Source organism: Bacillus rossius, chromosome 11 (assembly GCF_032445375.1).
Source record: "Bacillus rossius redtenbacheri isolate Brsri chromosome 11, Brsri_v3, whole genome shotgun sequence".
In the NCBI taxonomy this organism is placed as follows: domain Eukaryota; kingdom Metazoa; phylum Arthropoda; class Insecta; order Phasmatodea; family Bacillidae; genus Bacillus; species Bacillus rossius.
In genome coordinates this window covers 56550206-56565653 of record NC_086338.1, presented here as the reverse complement: position 1 = coordinate 56565653, position 15448 = coordinate 56550206, and the positions used below count along the sequence as shown (strand labels likewise).

The window sequence follows — 15448 nt, the reverse complement described above, 5'->3', positions numbered from 1 at the left end:
GACGCGTTTACTTCCGCACTGAATCGCTGTGATTGGTGTTGTTACAATCGATATGTACCTGGGAGAAACTCACCCAATCACGAAACACAGACTGTGCTACAGTTTTTTTTACTTTCATCGAGTCTCAAAATCTTTTCGCGAAATCTGCATGCCCCTACTCATTGGCGTAGAGCCGTGAAGACGAACACTGAGCTATTAGCAATAACAGCTTAAAGGTATAACTATGTGAATTCCAGCGCATCACGAAAAGGATTCGCGAATTTTTCCTGTCTCTACAGTTGACCCTGGGTGTTTGGAAGCAGGCGGTAGAGTGGTCAGTTGTGGTTGGGGAGGGGGCGTGCTCGGTGGACAGTGTGCCAGTGCTGGGTCTATATTTGCGGGGCCAGAGCTGGCGTCTGTTTCGGGCCGGGCCGCGTTAAGGCCCTGCCGCATTAAGGCCCCCGCCCACCCGGTCACACACACGGTGCGCTGAGCTTCAGGAGAAATAACGCGATTTCAAAACCACTCCAAATATCCGAGTGGGGGTCTGCTCACGAAAAGCATTTAAGAGTTCGCTGAGGGCCCAAAAGTACTTTTTATTTTGGATTAAGTTTTTAAACTGAATTTTTAGAAGAGTTAAAATGGCTAAAACACATGTTTTAAGAGTAATTTTCTGGCGTAATACAACCGGTACAAATTCTTGAAAGCACTTACGGGACTTGCAGTACACCTTTATCTTCATTTCTCCGCGATATAATGTTACGGTCGCCGCTCAGTGCACTGGGAGAAGACTGCGCGCCAGTCCAGAGGAGACACCGCGCTAGAAGCACCAGCGAGCGTCGCGCTTATCATCTCGCCTCACTAGCACAGATACACCCCTGACGAGGCCTGCCGCACTGTCTAACGTTCGCTACCAACACCTTCCAATAAAGTTGGAGGGTTATGACGTTCACCCGAAAACGTCGCTAACGCAGCCGTGTTTTTTTTTTTTTTGACACGTTGGATCACTCGAGTTTCTATCATATATTTTGCAATTAGGAGGACGGGTTCTGAAAGAAGTTGGATGCGATCGGCCAATCAAAATCGAGTCGAGCGAAAAAATAAATGAAACGTCATCGGTTAGAATATTTTTTATTGTCAGGTTCGAAAGACAATTAATTGGGACGCAACATTAATTTAGATACCAGTTTTTAAAAAGAAAACTTACTCTGTTACAAATCCTAGTCCTCCCTGGCGAAGCTGGATACCACAGCTAGTTGCTAATAAAAATTAAATTTTTGTTCTTTGTTGACTGCCCAGGAGCGCTTGAGGGGGGGGGGGGGGAGGATAATAGACGTAATGATACGCTTGAAAATGACAAACCAAGAAGACAACGTGAAGGTAATTCGCGCCAGCTCAGCTGACGAGTTACGACATCTGACGTTGCGTAATATTCCATTACCACGACACTGTAATTTAGGAACGGAATTGACGTTGGGAAATGGCCAGAGGAATCGTAGGAACTAGCATACGTAGGTATGTGTCGCTTCTATGTATAATTTTTTTTTTTAGTGGTTTTTACTAGTTTTGTGTTGTTCTTTCTTTTGTTATTTTGATTAATGTTGTGGTTTGCTTCACGATTAAGTACTTAAGAATTAACAATAATATATTTTCCTAGTCTTGTCCTTAAAATATGTATGTGTATACGAGTGTAAAGTTTTATTAATGACAATATTTAAACGTCCTACTACGTTTTCATAGAAAGTGTATTTTCTATATGCACACTCTCATAGGAAACATCTTTAGTCTGCTTAAAATAATCTCTTATTATGTCCATACATTATTATGCTATATTTCCGAACAAATTCTTAACAGGCCTAGGATATACACCGTGAAATTCTTTTTTTTTGTAGCAAAAAAAAATTTTTTTTTTCACCTTAAATTACAAATTAACAATATTATGATTATTGCTGGTAAAGCTTTCTGTTGTTTATAACGACAGTACTTACTTTGTATTGGAAGAAAGATCTTGCACTATTTCCTAACGACAAAGCGAGCTTGTTTTTACTGTTAGTTTTATATGTAGGGGCAGGCATTTTTCGCGAAAAGATCTGAACACTTATTAGACTGCAACAAGGTATACCCGCACCTGTGGTTTCTTCCTTGTGATTGGCGGCCGTCTGCGAGAGAAGTCGTCGCCTTGTTTGATCGAGCCACTCAGGACGCGATTTTTTTTTTCCCTAACCTAACTAAAACTAAGTGTATTTTGTTTGGGAGGGTCTGGGTTAGGGAAGACTCTAGGTGCGTCCCAGGCCGAAGCCTTTACGCCTATTCATGCTGGGTTTAAGCCATGCAGACAAGGGAGCATGCATCGTGTGCTTGTTCGGGGATTGGCCAGCCATGGCTGCGATTGGCGCCATGACTAACTCCCCTATCTTAATACTAGACTATAACTAGATAAGTTGGGCCCAGGTAAAACCTCCATAGACAGAGGGGAAAAAAACCCTGGGCACTTTCATGCGGGATGCAAAATTTCATGCATTAATTACGAGCAGGTTGGTCGTTTACTTCCGCACTGAATCACTGTGATTGGTGTTGTTGCAATCCATAGGTACCTGTGAGAAACTCGTCCAATCACGAAACACAGACGATGCTATAGTTTTTTTTAAACTTTCATCGAGTCTCTAAATCTTTTCGCGAAATCTGCATGCCCCTATTTATAGATCCCGTCAACAACATGGCCCTGCAGTGGCTCATATTGCTACGGCCAAGGCGGCGTGCAGCAGTTGAGTTGCGACTTGCCAAGGCACGGCGCTATTTTGGCGGAGTTGAGGGGTGGTACCCCCCCCCCTCCCCCCCGGGGTTCAGCCCGCGACGGAGTGACCTTGGGAGCCTGGTACCACCCGCGCTATGGTCTGTCTCACGCTTAGATTGCAGCACAGAGCAAATTGCAGCCGCTGTTGCCACATTCATGCTATCCGGCGTGTTAACGTTCAACATATTACATTGTATACTTAGGTTAATAATTATAATGAATTTTACTGACGTGACGTCTAAAAAAAACGATAAACGCCGGCTGCACGCACGAAAAAGTGTCCCGTTACGCACATGGTCCCGTTACGATGTGTCCCGTTACGCTCATTGTACGCTTTCGCCGCATCTATCTCTCTTCCACTCGAATGGAACAACCATCGATTTGACTTTTTCGAGGCACATTAAACTTGAAACGCTCCCGTTCGTTTCCTACTTTTCCTATCATCGTCCTATCCTTAGCAGAATAACACAGATTGGAAGAAGTTAAATAGCAAACATGCATAAAAGTTATAGTTAAAATAATCTCTTCGTTAAAGTGATAAATATATTTGAATTAATGAGTGCAAATAAAAGTAAATTTATCAATTAAATTGTATATTTCATTTCACTCCTTTGTATCCATAGAAAATAGTGATAATTCAATAAAAATGATTCAATTTTATTCATAAAAGTATGCAATCATTTCATCAATGTTTTGTTATGACGTCTCGTTAAACTATCGTCCGTAAACCGACTTTATAGACAACCAATTTTTTTTTAATAATTGTTAATGTTTCTAAGACCATAAAATAGTGTATTTTGACAGTATTATTACAGTTGTAGTAATTCTGAAAGGGGAAAAAATTAATCAGATCCTAAACCTTTATTATTATTATTTCACAGAAGAAACTATTTGTAGCAGTTTGTCTTTTATTAATAACCAGGAATTTCATTAAGTCAGGCAAGAGGTAAGATGGACACTTTAGGAAAGCACGTCCAAAGGTACGTCCTGTTTGATGAATGTGCGACCCACGTTGTAGAAACAGCTGAAAATTTTTGGCCGAGGGATAAGACTTTTACTTGCTTCGCAAAATGTTGAAAATTTATCAATCACCAAAGAAGCATCAACTATAATTCATGAACTAAGAGGTGTAGGCTACATTCGATGAATGACTTGTATAACCTGCATCCGTATACAAGTGAAAAAAATATATATTATTTGTTTTAAAAAATATTGATTGTTTTCTTCGTTATCTAATTTCCCACCAAGACTGATTTCTCGTCATACAACTTAAAATAATGATGTAACAATCGTCACCAATGAATAACAAAATAGAGAGTCATAATAAAGCCATTCGAGCGATTGGGACCAATTCGATCAAAATGCAATTGGAGCAAATGGAGCTATTATAGCCAGTTTTAAAAGTATTGTGTTTAGGCCTATAATTTTTCTCTTCACACAGATTAATGCTTCCTGTTTTCGTGAACTAGGAAACGGTCAATTGCGCCGTCGTCTTTGTTAGCTCTTTATTATTTTCTGTTGTTCTGTATAATTGTAATTTATTGGGATCGTTGCAGACTCAACATGTTGGAACACAACGTGCGGACATTTCCCTGCCTATGTGTAGGGACCGGAAAAATTCGCGTTTTCGATGGCCTTCCGGATAGACTGCACATTCCCCTGTACACTCGGGCAAATAACGCAAGTTCATTGGCTGACGACTTGTGAGTCGTCTCGGCTGGTTCGTCTGTGATTTGATCCTTCTTTGGTTGAGAGTTTTTAATTGGTTGAGATTCGTCCAGATGAACAGTGAGCCAATAGCGAAATCATCCAAAATGTACATGTATCTGCATTTTAACCTATCGCCGAATAAATCCGCGAATTTTTCCGGTCTCTACCTATGTGACTGTGGAGTTTATCCCAACGGTTGAATGAAACCTCGCATGATACCCGGCACGCTAGTGCTCACAGTCATAGAGGACCTACTCTCTCTGTCTCTCTCTCTCTCTCTCTCTCTCTCTCTCTCTCTCTCTCTCTCTCCCTCCCAGAAGGGCTGCGGCTGAAGTCTCCCGCGCGCGGGTGTCAGCGCTGCCGTCGCAGCCGGCAGGAAATTGAATCACTCCGGGCGTAAGTGGGGCTGTTATCCCCGCCGCAGCTGCTCCGTGATTGGCCGGCTCGGGGTCGTGCCCTCCCAGGCCCTACTGGTCACCCCCCTACCCCCTACCCCCTACCCCCCAGCCCCCGTGGGCTGGCCGCCACTAGCTGGGGCCGTTCATGCGAGTGTTAGAATGGCCATTGTTGCATGGGCAGGGTGGCCACAGAAATCTGTAATCAAATTTCCCCGACTATTCCCTGACTCTATGGCCGAAATTTCCTGACTCATTTGCTATTGAATAATTTACTTATGTTGCAATTTTCTGAAAGCAATTCCGAAAAATCCAACCTCCACCATATTTATAGTTGGCCTATTTATCCCTCCACTTTCAATATTTCTTGAAAATTCGATCATTTAAGGTAAAAATTTTAAAACCCCACATTAAAAAAAAAAATCTAATATCTAAAACTGTGAACATTACCATGGCCAAACTGATATACATGATCTACTGATATACTTGATCTAAGCATATAGCATAACGTTTAAAGTTTCCTGTAAATTCTATTAACAATTGCTATTTTCGTCGAATGTGATAAAATCTAGAGTCAGCCTGACACGACGTTATACTTCTTTAGCGCGTTAAGAAAAAAATGAGTGAATATTTACTATGCTCGCGCACCATGCAACGCAATTTTCACAGGATGGAAAGAAAAAAAGCTGAATCCGTATAAAAATTATGTATGAGCTTTTAAATCTTATGCTTTAGTGGTTGTTATTGAAAACTGGTCCATGTTATTAAAAAAAACTTTTACTCATTGTGAATATTAGTGATGGAAAAAGTGTTTATAACATTTTTTCAAGTGTATTTATATAAGTGAGGTTATGTTCCCGTTTGTATAACTATGTCAGGTGGCTTGTAAGCTTCCATTGTCGCTGGCAGGGAGTGTCTGTGGAGGGTTTAGTAGTCTCATTGGAGTGTTTGTTAGGTTATGTTCCTGTAAGCGTATAATTTATTTGCATTATAAATGATAACATTATTAATATTTAATTCTGAGCATTTATTTACGTCTTTTTTAAAAGTTTATTGAATTTATACTTTACACAAGCGTGTTTATAATATCATTCCAGTCCTTAAATTCTGCTAGTTATTTGAAGGTGCTAAATGGAAGTTAGTTTTTTGAGATCACGCCGAGTATGTAGTTTGCTGACGTCTGGTTGGTTGTGTTGTCGCAGGCGGACATGAGCCCCTCATGAAGGCCACTGAGGCGGCCGCGGAGCCGCGCAGGAACGGCTTCCTGAACGCCCACCAGCACTCCACGGACGAGGAGGAGGAGGACAACGGAGGCGGCGGGGCGCCCCAGACCGAGGACCCCAGGGCGACAGGGGGCCCGGGGGCGGAGCCCAAGAAGAGCCTGATCGCCACGCTGGGCGGCACGCACCTGGGCTCCGCCGACTTCCCGGCGCTGAACGGCGGCGGCGGCGGCGCCCGCTTCGAGACGGTGCGCATCAACCACGTGGGCACGCGGCTGTCGGACCGCATCCTGGTCCCGTCCTCGCCGCCGGCCGAGCCTGCCGCCGGCCGCCTGCTCAACGGCGACAAGGTACCCGCGCATTCCGTCCTTCTTCTGTTTCCCCGCCACGCTACCAACCACCCGGCACAACACCAGAGAAGTTTAGTTGTGCTCAACGGCGACAAGGTACCCGCGCATTCCGTCCTTCATCTGTTTCCCCGCCACGCTACCAACCACCCGGCACAACACCAGAGAAGTTTAGTTGTGCTCAACGGCGACAAGGTACCCGCGCATTCCGTCCTTCATCTGTTTCCCCGCCACGCTACCAACCACCCGGCACAACACCAGAGAAGTTTAGTTGTGCTCAACGGCGACAAGGTACCCGCGCATTCCGTCCTTCTTCTGTTTCCCCGCCACGCTACCAACCACCCGGCACAACACCAGAGAAGTTTAGTTGTGCTCAACGGCGACAAGGTACCCGCGCATTCCGTCCTTCATCTGTTTCCCCGCCACGCTACCAACCACCCGGCACAACACCAGAGAAGTTTAGTTGTGCTCAACGGCGACAAGGTACCCGCGCATTCCGTCCTTCTTCTGTTTCCCCGCCACGCTACCAACCACCCGGCACAACACCAGAGAAGTTTAGTTGTGCTCAACGGCGACAAGGTACCCGCGCATTCCGTCCTTCATCTGTTTCCCCGCCACGCTACCAACCACCCGGCACAACACCAGAGAAGTTTAGTTGTGCTCAACGGCGACAAGGTACCCGCGCATTCCGTCCTTCGTCTGTTTCCCCGCCACGCTACCAACCACCCGGCACAACACCAGAGAAGTTTAGTTGTGCTCAACGGCGACAAGGTACCCGCGCATTCCGTCCTTCTTCTGTTTCCCCGCCACGCTACCAACCACCCGGCACAACACCAGAGAAGTTTAGTTGTGCTCAACGGCGACAAGGTACCCGCGCATTCCGTCCTTCATCTGTTTCCCCGCCACGCTACCAACCACCCGGCACAACACCAGAGAAGTTTAGTTGTGCTCAACGGCGACAAGGTACCCGCGCATTCCGTCCTTCTGTTTCCCCGCCACGCTACCAACCACCCGGCACAACACCAGAGAAGTTTAGTTGTGCTCAACGGCGACAAGGTACCCGCGCATTCCGTCCTTCATCTGTTTCCCCGCCACGCTACCAACCACCCGGCACAACACCAGAGAAGTTTAGTTGTGCTCAACGGCGACAAGGTACCCGCGCATTCCGTCCTTCTTCTGTTTCCCCGCCACGCTACCAACCACCCGGCACAACACCAGAGAAGTTTAGTTGTGCTCAACGGCGACAAGGTACCCGCGCATTCCGTCCTTCATCTGTTTCCCCGCCACGCTACCAACCACCCGGCACAACACCAGAGAAGTTTAGTTGTGCTCAACGGCGACAAGGTACCCGCGCATTCCGTCCTTCGTCTGTTTCCCCGCCACGCTACCAACCACCCGGCACAACACCAGAGAAGTTTAGTTGTGCTCAACGGCGACAAGGTACCCGCGCATTCCGTCCTTCTTCTGTTTCCCCGCCACGCTACCAACCACCCGGCACAACACCAGAGAAGTTTAGTTGTGCTCAACGGCGACAAGGTACCCGCGCATTCCGTCCTTCATCTGTTTCCCCGCCACGCTACCAACCACCCGGCACAACACCAGAGAAGTTTAGTTGTGCTCAACGGCGACAAGGTACCCGCGCATTCCGTCCTTCGTCTGTTTCCCCGCCACGCTACCAACCACCCGGCACAACACCAGAGAAGTTTAGTTGTGCTCAACGGCGACAAGGTACCCGCGCATTCCGTCCTTCTTCTGTTTCCCCGCCACGCTACCAACCACCCGGCACAACACCAGAGAAGTTTAGTTGTGCTCAACGGCGACAAGGTACCCGCGCATTCCGTCCTTCTTCTGTTTCCCCGCCACGCTACCAACCACCCGGCACAACACCAGAGAAGTTTAGTTGTGCTCAACGGCGACAAGGTACCCGCGCATTCCGTCCTTCATCTGTTTCCCCGCCACGCTACCAACCACCCGGCACAACACCAGAGAAGTTTAGTTGTGCTCAACGGCGACAAGGTACCCGCGCATTCCGTCCTTCGTCTGTTTCCCCGCCACGCTACCAACCACCCGGCACAACACCAGAGAAGTTTAGTTGTGCTCAACGGCGACAAGGTACCCGCGCATTCCGTCCTTCGTCTGTTTCCCCGCCACGCTACCAACCACCCGGCACAACACCAGAGAAGTTTAGTTGTGCTCAACGGCGACAAGGTACCCGCGCATTCCGTCCTTCATCTGTTTCCCCGCCACGCTACCAACCACCCGGCACAACACCAGAGAAGTTTAGTTGTGCTCAACGGCGACAAGGTACCCGCGCATTCCGTCCTTCATCTGTTTCCCCGCCACGCTACCAACCACCCGGCACAACACCAGAGAAGTTTAGTTGTGCTCAACGGCGACAAGGTACCCGCGCATTCCGTCCTTCATCTGTTTCCCCGCCACGCTACCAACCACCCGGCACAACACCAGAGAAGTTTAGTTGTGCTCAACGGCGACAAGGTACCCGCGCATTCCGTCCTTCATCTGTTTCCCCGCCACGCTACCAACCACCCGGCACAACACCAGAGAAGTTTAGTTGTGCTCAACGGCGACAAGGTACCCGCGCATTCCGTCCTTCATCTGTTTCCCCGCCACGCTACCAACCACCCGGCACAACACCAGAGAAGTTTAGTTGTGCTCAACGGCGACAAGGTACCCGCGCATTCCGTCCTTCATCTGTTTCCCCGCCACGCTACCAACCACCCGGCACAACACCAGAGAAGTTTAGTTGTGCTCAACGGCGACAAGGTACCCGCGCATTCCGTCCTTCATCTGTTTCCCCGCCACGCTACCAACCACCCGGCACAACACCAGAGAAGTTTAGTTGTGCTCAACGGCGACAAGGTACCCGCGCATTCCGTCCTTCATCTGTTTCCCCGCCACGCTACCAACCACCCGGCACAACACCAGAGAAGTTTAGTTGTGCTCAACGGCGACAAGGTACCCGCGCATTCCGTCCTTCATCTGTTTCCCCGCCACGCTACCAACCACCCGGCACAACACCAGAGAAGTTTAGTTGTGCTCAACGGGGACAAGGTACCCGCGCATTCCGTCCTTCATCTGTTTCCCCGCCACGCTACCAACCACCCGGCACAACACCAGAGAAGTTTAGTTGTGCTCAACGGCGACAAGGTACCCGCGCATTCCGTCCTTCATCTGTTTCCCCGCCACGCTACCAACCACCCGGCACAACACCAGAGAAGTTTAGTTGTGCTCAACGGCGACAAGGTACCCGCGCATTCCGTCCTTCATCTGTTTCCCCGCCACGCTACCAACCACCCGGCACAACACCAGAGAAGTTTAGTTGTGCTCAACGGCGACAAGGTACCCGCGCATTCCGTCCTTCATCTGTTTCCCCGCCACGCTACCAACCACCCGGCACAACACCAGAGAAGTTTAGTTGTGCTCAACGGCGACAAGGTACCCGCGCATTCCGTCCTTCATCTGTTTCCCCGCCACGCTACCAACCACCCGGCACAACACCAGAGAAGTTTAGTTGTGCTCAACGGCGACAAGGTACCCGCGCATTCCGTCCTTCATCTGTTTCCCCGCCACGCTACCAACCACCCGGCACAACACCAGAGAAGTTTAGTTGTGCTCAACGGCGACAAGGTACCCGCGCATTCCGTCCTTCATCTGTTTCCCCGCCACGCTACCAACCACCCGGCACAACACCAGAGAAGTTTAGTTGTGCTCAACGGCGACAAGGTACCCGCGCATTGCACGTTCCCAGTGGCGTAGCCAGGATTTGTGTATGTGGGGGTGTTAAGAAGCATGCCCCCCCCCCCCCCCCCCCCCGTATTAAAGTCCGGGGGTCCTCCCCCGGGAAAATTTGGATTTTAAGGTGTAAAATAGTGCTATATTAGCAGTTTTCGGTACTTAAATTTAAATATTGTAGTGGTAAAATTTTTTATTAATTTTATCATGGAATTTGTTTGAGTGATGAATAAGAAATTAATTAAAGTATTGGTTTTTAAGGAGGGGGGGAGTTGAACCCCTAACCCCTTCCCCCCCCCCCCCCCCGGCTACGCCCCTGTACATTCCACATTACACTCAGGGGGGTGACAGTAGATACGACGAACTGAATCCTTAAAAATTGGATCATACCGTGTTTCACCAACATCGGGAAAAAATAGATTACAAGTTTCTATCTTTTTAGTTTATTATTACATGTCCAGTTGTTATTAATTTGTGTTAATAGAATTGATGTGCTGTTTTTGCACCAAGCTTGTGAACAAAGATGCCAACTATCACGCGCTAAATCTTCCTCAGGTTGTATTTGGCTGTAATTTTTTCGTTGTCAAGTTGCAAAGAAATGGTATGATCGCAAGAGTTTTGTTTACAAATTTAAGCGAACGATCATTACTATGGGAGTGGCGCCTCTCCCTTTACTTACTCTATGATTACACTCCTTCTGTTTCCCGCCATGCTACCAAACACACGTCTCATGCTTTCTTTTGTTTCTCTGAAGTCCTTCACGTATGATTCTCGCGTTACCAACCACGGAACCACCCGTCAGAAAACTAGAGAAATTTAGTTTTGCTCAACGGCGACAAGGTCTCCGCACGCGCAAACACATGTCTCACGCCTTCTTTTGTTTCTCAGAAGTCATTCAGGTATGTTTCTCACGCTACCAACCACCCAGCGGAAAATCAAAGAAACGTACACGCATGGTTATGAGAGTTCTAGCTCAATGTTCAAGGAGTGGTGTGGTGATTTGATACTTTCTTTGGCGTTGTAGGCTCTCTTCCTGCCCATAAAGTCACCCTATCAAATTTTCGTCTCCAACTATGTTTTACAACATAGTGGGAGAGAAAAAAATTAGAAGGAATAAATATGCTTCCCGATTTTCTCCATCAAATAAAGTTTGAGAGAGAGGCCTAACCTTGTCACACTATCTAAGTTTATTACTGGATTGAGCTAGCGTTGGTCCCGAAAGATACCAGAATCTAGGGTTTTATTTTTTTTAGAATTCTTCGGGTTCAGGATCTAGCTTTAACTCAGTTATACGTTTTAATCTAATCTAATCTAATTTATACATTATTTTCGTGATATCCAAGGATTTTTATGAGATTTTACTAGAGTCGGAAGATGGTCTAAAACTCTAAAACAATGTTAGGTTAACCTAGTTGTTTCACAATACACAACCATCTTTGGCTCGTAAAATCGCGATATTAATTTACATAAATTTGCCATATCTATGCTTTGCGCTACATTGGACGCTATCTGTTTGGCGGACCCATAACTAACTAAAAAAACAAAACACGGGATGTAGGTTAATATATAAATTGTTAGCTTCATAATATATAATATATAATATATAATAATTATAATTATACACCGGCTAAATATTATGATAGTGTCACTTTTTGGTGACTAATTGCTTAATATAAGAGATTAAACTGTAAAAAAAAACATTCTTATAAAAAAAATACCTTCTATGAAAATGAGTAGTATGCCACATCACAAAATTTGTGGCTACCAAAATAAAAATAATAATTTTTTTTGACTGGTTTGTTTGTCTGATAACAGCTGATGCATGACTTTTCACAATAAACTTGGCTATGTTGGTACTATATTATTCCAGCTGCTATCTAGCGGCTGAGCCCGGAACTACTTTAAAAATGAGTCTCAGCCTCGGCAGTTTCTCCCCCGTGACGCGCACACTGCTAGAAACCACCACAGTTAAGTTCAAATTCAAAGTTGTAACTTTATTACGAAAAAATTAAATACTTGGTGATTGCTTGCTTAGTAGATATGAGATACAACTGTAAAAAATTGTTTAACGATTTATGATAATAAATGAGAACCTACCTGTACGTGGCTACCACCCAGAAGCCAAGCAACTGTACGATCATGTAGTGCGTGCATGGAGGTCCCTGGCTGTTGCTGTCACGTCGCTGTCTCGCTGTCTCTCAATGGCGGCTTCAGTATGACTTTTCGGGAGGGGCTATCGCACAAAGAAAGGTCGTAGTTACCAAAAAATGAAAGTGGTCAGATATTGGCCTTGGAATATTATTTACAAATTACAGAGTTTCAAATACAGAACCTTAGTAGCTCCATGCAACTCTTGATGAGATAAAAGTTTAACATTAGAAATTAAATAATTAAGTAAACATAAATCAGGGGCGCAACAACAAGGGGGGGGGGGAAGAGTATGTTGTCCCCCCCCCCCTCTCTGAAACCTTGAAGTTGGGGCAAACGGGCAAAGAAAGTGCTGTGTAATCAATTTTTTAGATAATAAAACTGCTTAAATAGCACCATTTTCCACCTTGAAATACAATTTTTTTTTCGGGGGAGGACACCAGGGACCCCCCGCTTCAAGAAGGGGGATCGATGATTCTTTATAAAAAGGTATATTGCCCCCCCTTTGGAAATTTAGTTGTTGCGCCCCTGACATAAATATACACTAAACAATGAAATTGGACTCGGGAGGGGCTATCGCCCGCACCACCCCCCTTCTGGAGCCTTGCTCGCTGTCTGCAGGAGCCGGAGGACCTGGAGACCAGCTGGGACCGCACCGTGGCCGAGGTCAAGGAGCAGGCCTTCGCGCGGCTGCAGGACGAGCTGAAGAAGGCGCGCGTCGAGCTGCGACTGCGAGACGAGGAGGTCAGCCGTCTGAGCCGCATCAGGGAGGAGGTGGAGTCCGAGCTGGAGGACCTCACCGCCAGCCTCTTCCAGGTACCCGCGGTGTTGCCAGTGTTGCCATTGTTGCCGTCCTGTGAGGAGGTGGAGTCCGTGCTGGAGGACCTCACCGCCAGCCTCTTCCAGGTACCCGCGGAGTTGCCAGTGTTGCCATTGTTGCCGTCCTGTGAGGAGGTGGAGTCCGTGCTGGAGGACCTCACCGCCAGCCTCTTCCAGGTACCCGCGGAGTTGCCAGTGTTGCCATTGTTGCCATCCTGTGTGGAGGTGGAGTCCGAGCTGGATGATCTCACCGCCAGCCTCTTCCAGGTACCCGCGGTGTTGCCAGTGTTGCCATTGTTGCCATCCTGTGAGGAGGTGGAGTCCGAGCTGGAGGACCTCACCGCCAGCCTCTTCCAGGTACCCGCGGTGTTGCCAGTGTTGCCATTGTTGCCGTCCTGTGAGGAGGTGGAGTCAGAGCTGGAGGACCTCACCGCCAGCCTCTTCCAGGTACCCGCGGTGTTGCCAGTGTTGCCATTGTTGCCGTCCTGTGAGGAGGTGGAGTCCGTGCTGGAGGACCTCACCGCCAGCCTCTTCCAGGTACCCGCGGTGTTGCCAGTGTTGCCATTGTTGCCGTCCTGTGAGGAGGTGGAGTCAGAGCTGGAGGACCTCACCGCCAGCCTCTTCCAGGTACCCGCGGTGTTGCCAGTGTTGCCATTGTTGCCATCCTGTGAGGAGGTGGAGTCAGAGCTGGAGGACCTCACCGCCAGCCTCTTCCAGGTACCCGCGGTGTTGCCAGTGTTGCCATTGTTGCCGTCCTGTGAGGAGGTGGAGTCCGAGCTGGAGGACCTCACCGCCAGCCTCTTCCAGGTACCCGCGGTGTTGCCAGTGTTGCCATTGTTGCCATCCTGTGAAGAGGTGGAGTCAGAGCTGGAGGACCTCACCGCCAGCCTCTTCCAGGTACCCGCGGTGTTGCCAGTGTTGCCATTGTTGCCGTCCTGTGAGGAGGTGGAGTCCGTGCTGGAGGACCTCACCGCCAGCCTCTTCCAGGTACCCGCGGTAATGCCAGTGTTGCCATTGTTGCCGTCCGGGAGGAGGTGGAGTCCGAGCTGGAGGACCTCACCGCCAGCCTATTCCAGGTACCCGCGGCGTTGCCAGTGTTGCCATTGTTGCCATCCTGTGAGGAGGTGGAGTCCGAGCTGGAGGACCTCACCGCCAGCCTCTTCCAGGTACCCGCGGTGTTGCCAGTGTTGCCATTGTTGCCATCCTGTGAGGAGTTGGAGTCAGAGCTGGAGGACCTCACCGCCAGCCTATTTCAGGTACCCGCGGCGTTGCCAGTGTTGCCATTGTTGCCATCCTGTGAGGAGGTGGAGTCCGAGCTGGAGGACCTCACCGCCAGCCTCTTCCAGGTACCCGCGGTGTTGCCAGTGTTGCCATTGTTGCCGTCCGGGAGGAGGTGGAGTCCGAGCTGGAGGACCTCACCGCCAGCCTCTTCCAGGTACCCGCGGTGTTGCCAGTGTTGCCATTGTTGCCGTCCAGGAGGAGGTGGAGTCCGAGCTGGAGGACCTCACCGCCAGCCTCTTCCAGGTACCCGCGGTGTTGCCAGTGTTGCCATTGTTGCCGTCCAGGAGGAGGTGGAGTCCGAGCTGGAGGACCTCACCGCCAGCCTCTTCCAGGTACCCGCGGTGTTGCCAGTGTTGCCATTGTTGCCGTCCAGGAGGAGGTGGAGTCCGTGCTGGAGGACCTCACCGCCAGCCTCTTCCAGGTACCCGCGGTGTTGCCAGTGTTGCCATTGTTGCCATCCTGTGAGGAGGTGGAGTCAGAGCTGGAGGACCTCACCGCCAGCCTCTTCCAGGTACCCGCGGTGTTGCCAGTGTTGCCATTGTTGCCGTCCTGTGAGGAAGTGGAGTCCGAGCTGGAGGACCTCACCGCCAGCCTCTTCCAGGTACCCGCGGTGTTGCCAGTGTTGCCATTGTTGCCATCCTGTGAGGAGGTGGAGTCAGAGCTGGAGGACCTCACCGTCAGCCTCTTCCAGGTACCCGCGGTGTTGCCAGTGTTGCCATTGTTGCCGTCCTGTGAGGAGGTGGAGTCCGTGCTGGAGGACCTCACCGCCAGCCTCTTCCAGGTACCCGCGGTAATGCCAGTGTTGCCATTGTTGCCGTCCGGGAGGAGGTGGAGTCCGAGCTGGAGGACCTCACCGCCAGCCTCTTCCAGGTACCCGCGGTAATGCCAGTGTTGCCATTGTTGCCGTCCTGTGTGGAGGTGGAGTCCGAGCTGGAGGACCTCACCGCCAGCCTATTTCAGGTACCCGCGGCGTTGCCAGTGTTGCCATTGTTGCCATCCTGT

The 15448-nt window shown here is 49.0% G+C and overlaps 1 protein-coding gene across 1 annotated transcript in view; it reads left to right on the top strand.

Moving 5' to 3' along the window:
• The window catches only part of LOC134537061 (guanine nucleotide exchange factor for Rab-3A-like), a 77687-nt gene that overhangs the window by 44759 nt on the left and 17480 nt on the right, over positions 1–15448 (top strand). Inside the window, exons 3-4 of the mRNA XM_063377289.1 lie at positions 6081–6448; positions 12968–13162. Of these exons, the coding sequence (XP_063233359.1) occupies positions 6098–6448; positions 12968–13162 (546 nt within the window). The 5' untranslated portion in view covers positions 6081–6097. The remainder of the gene's footprint in view (positions 1–6080; positions 6449–12967; positions 13163–15448) is intronic.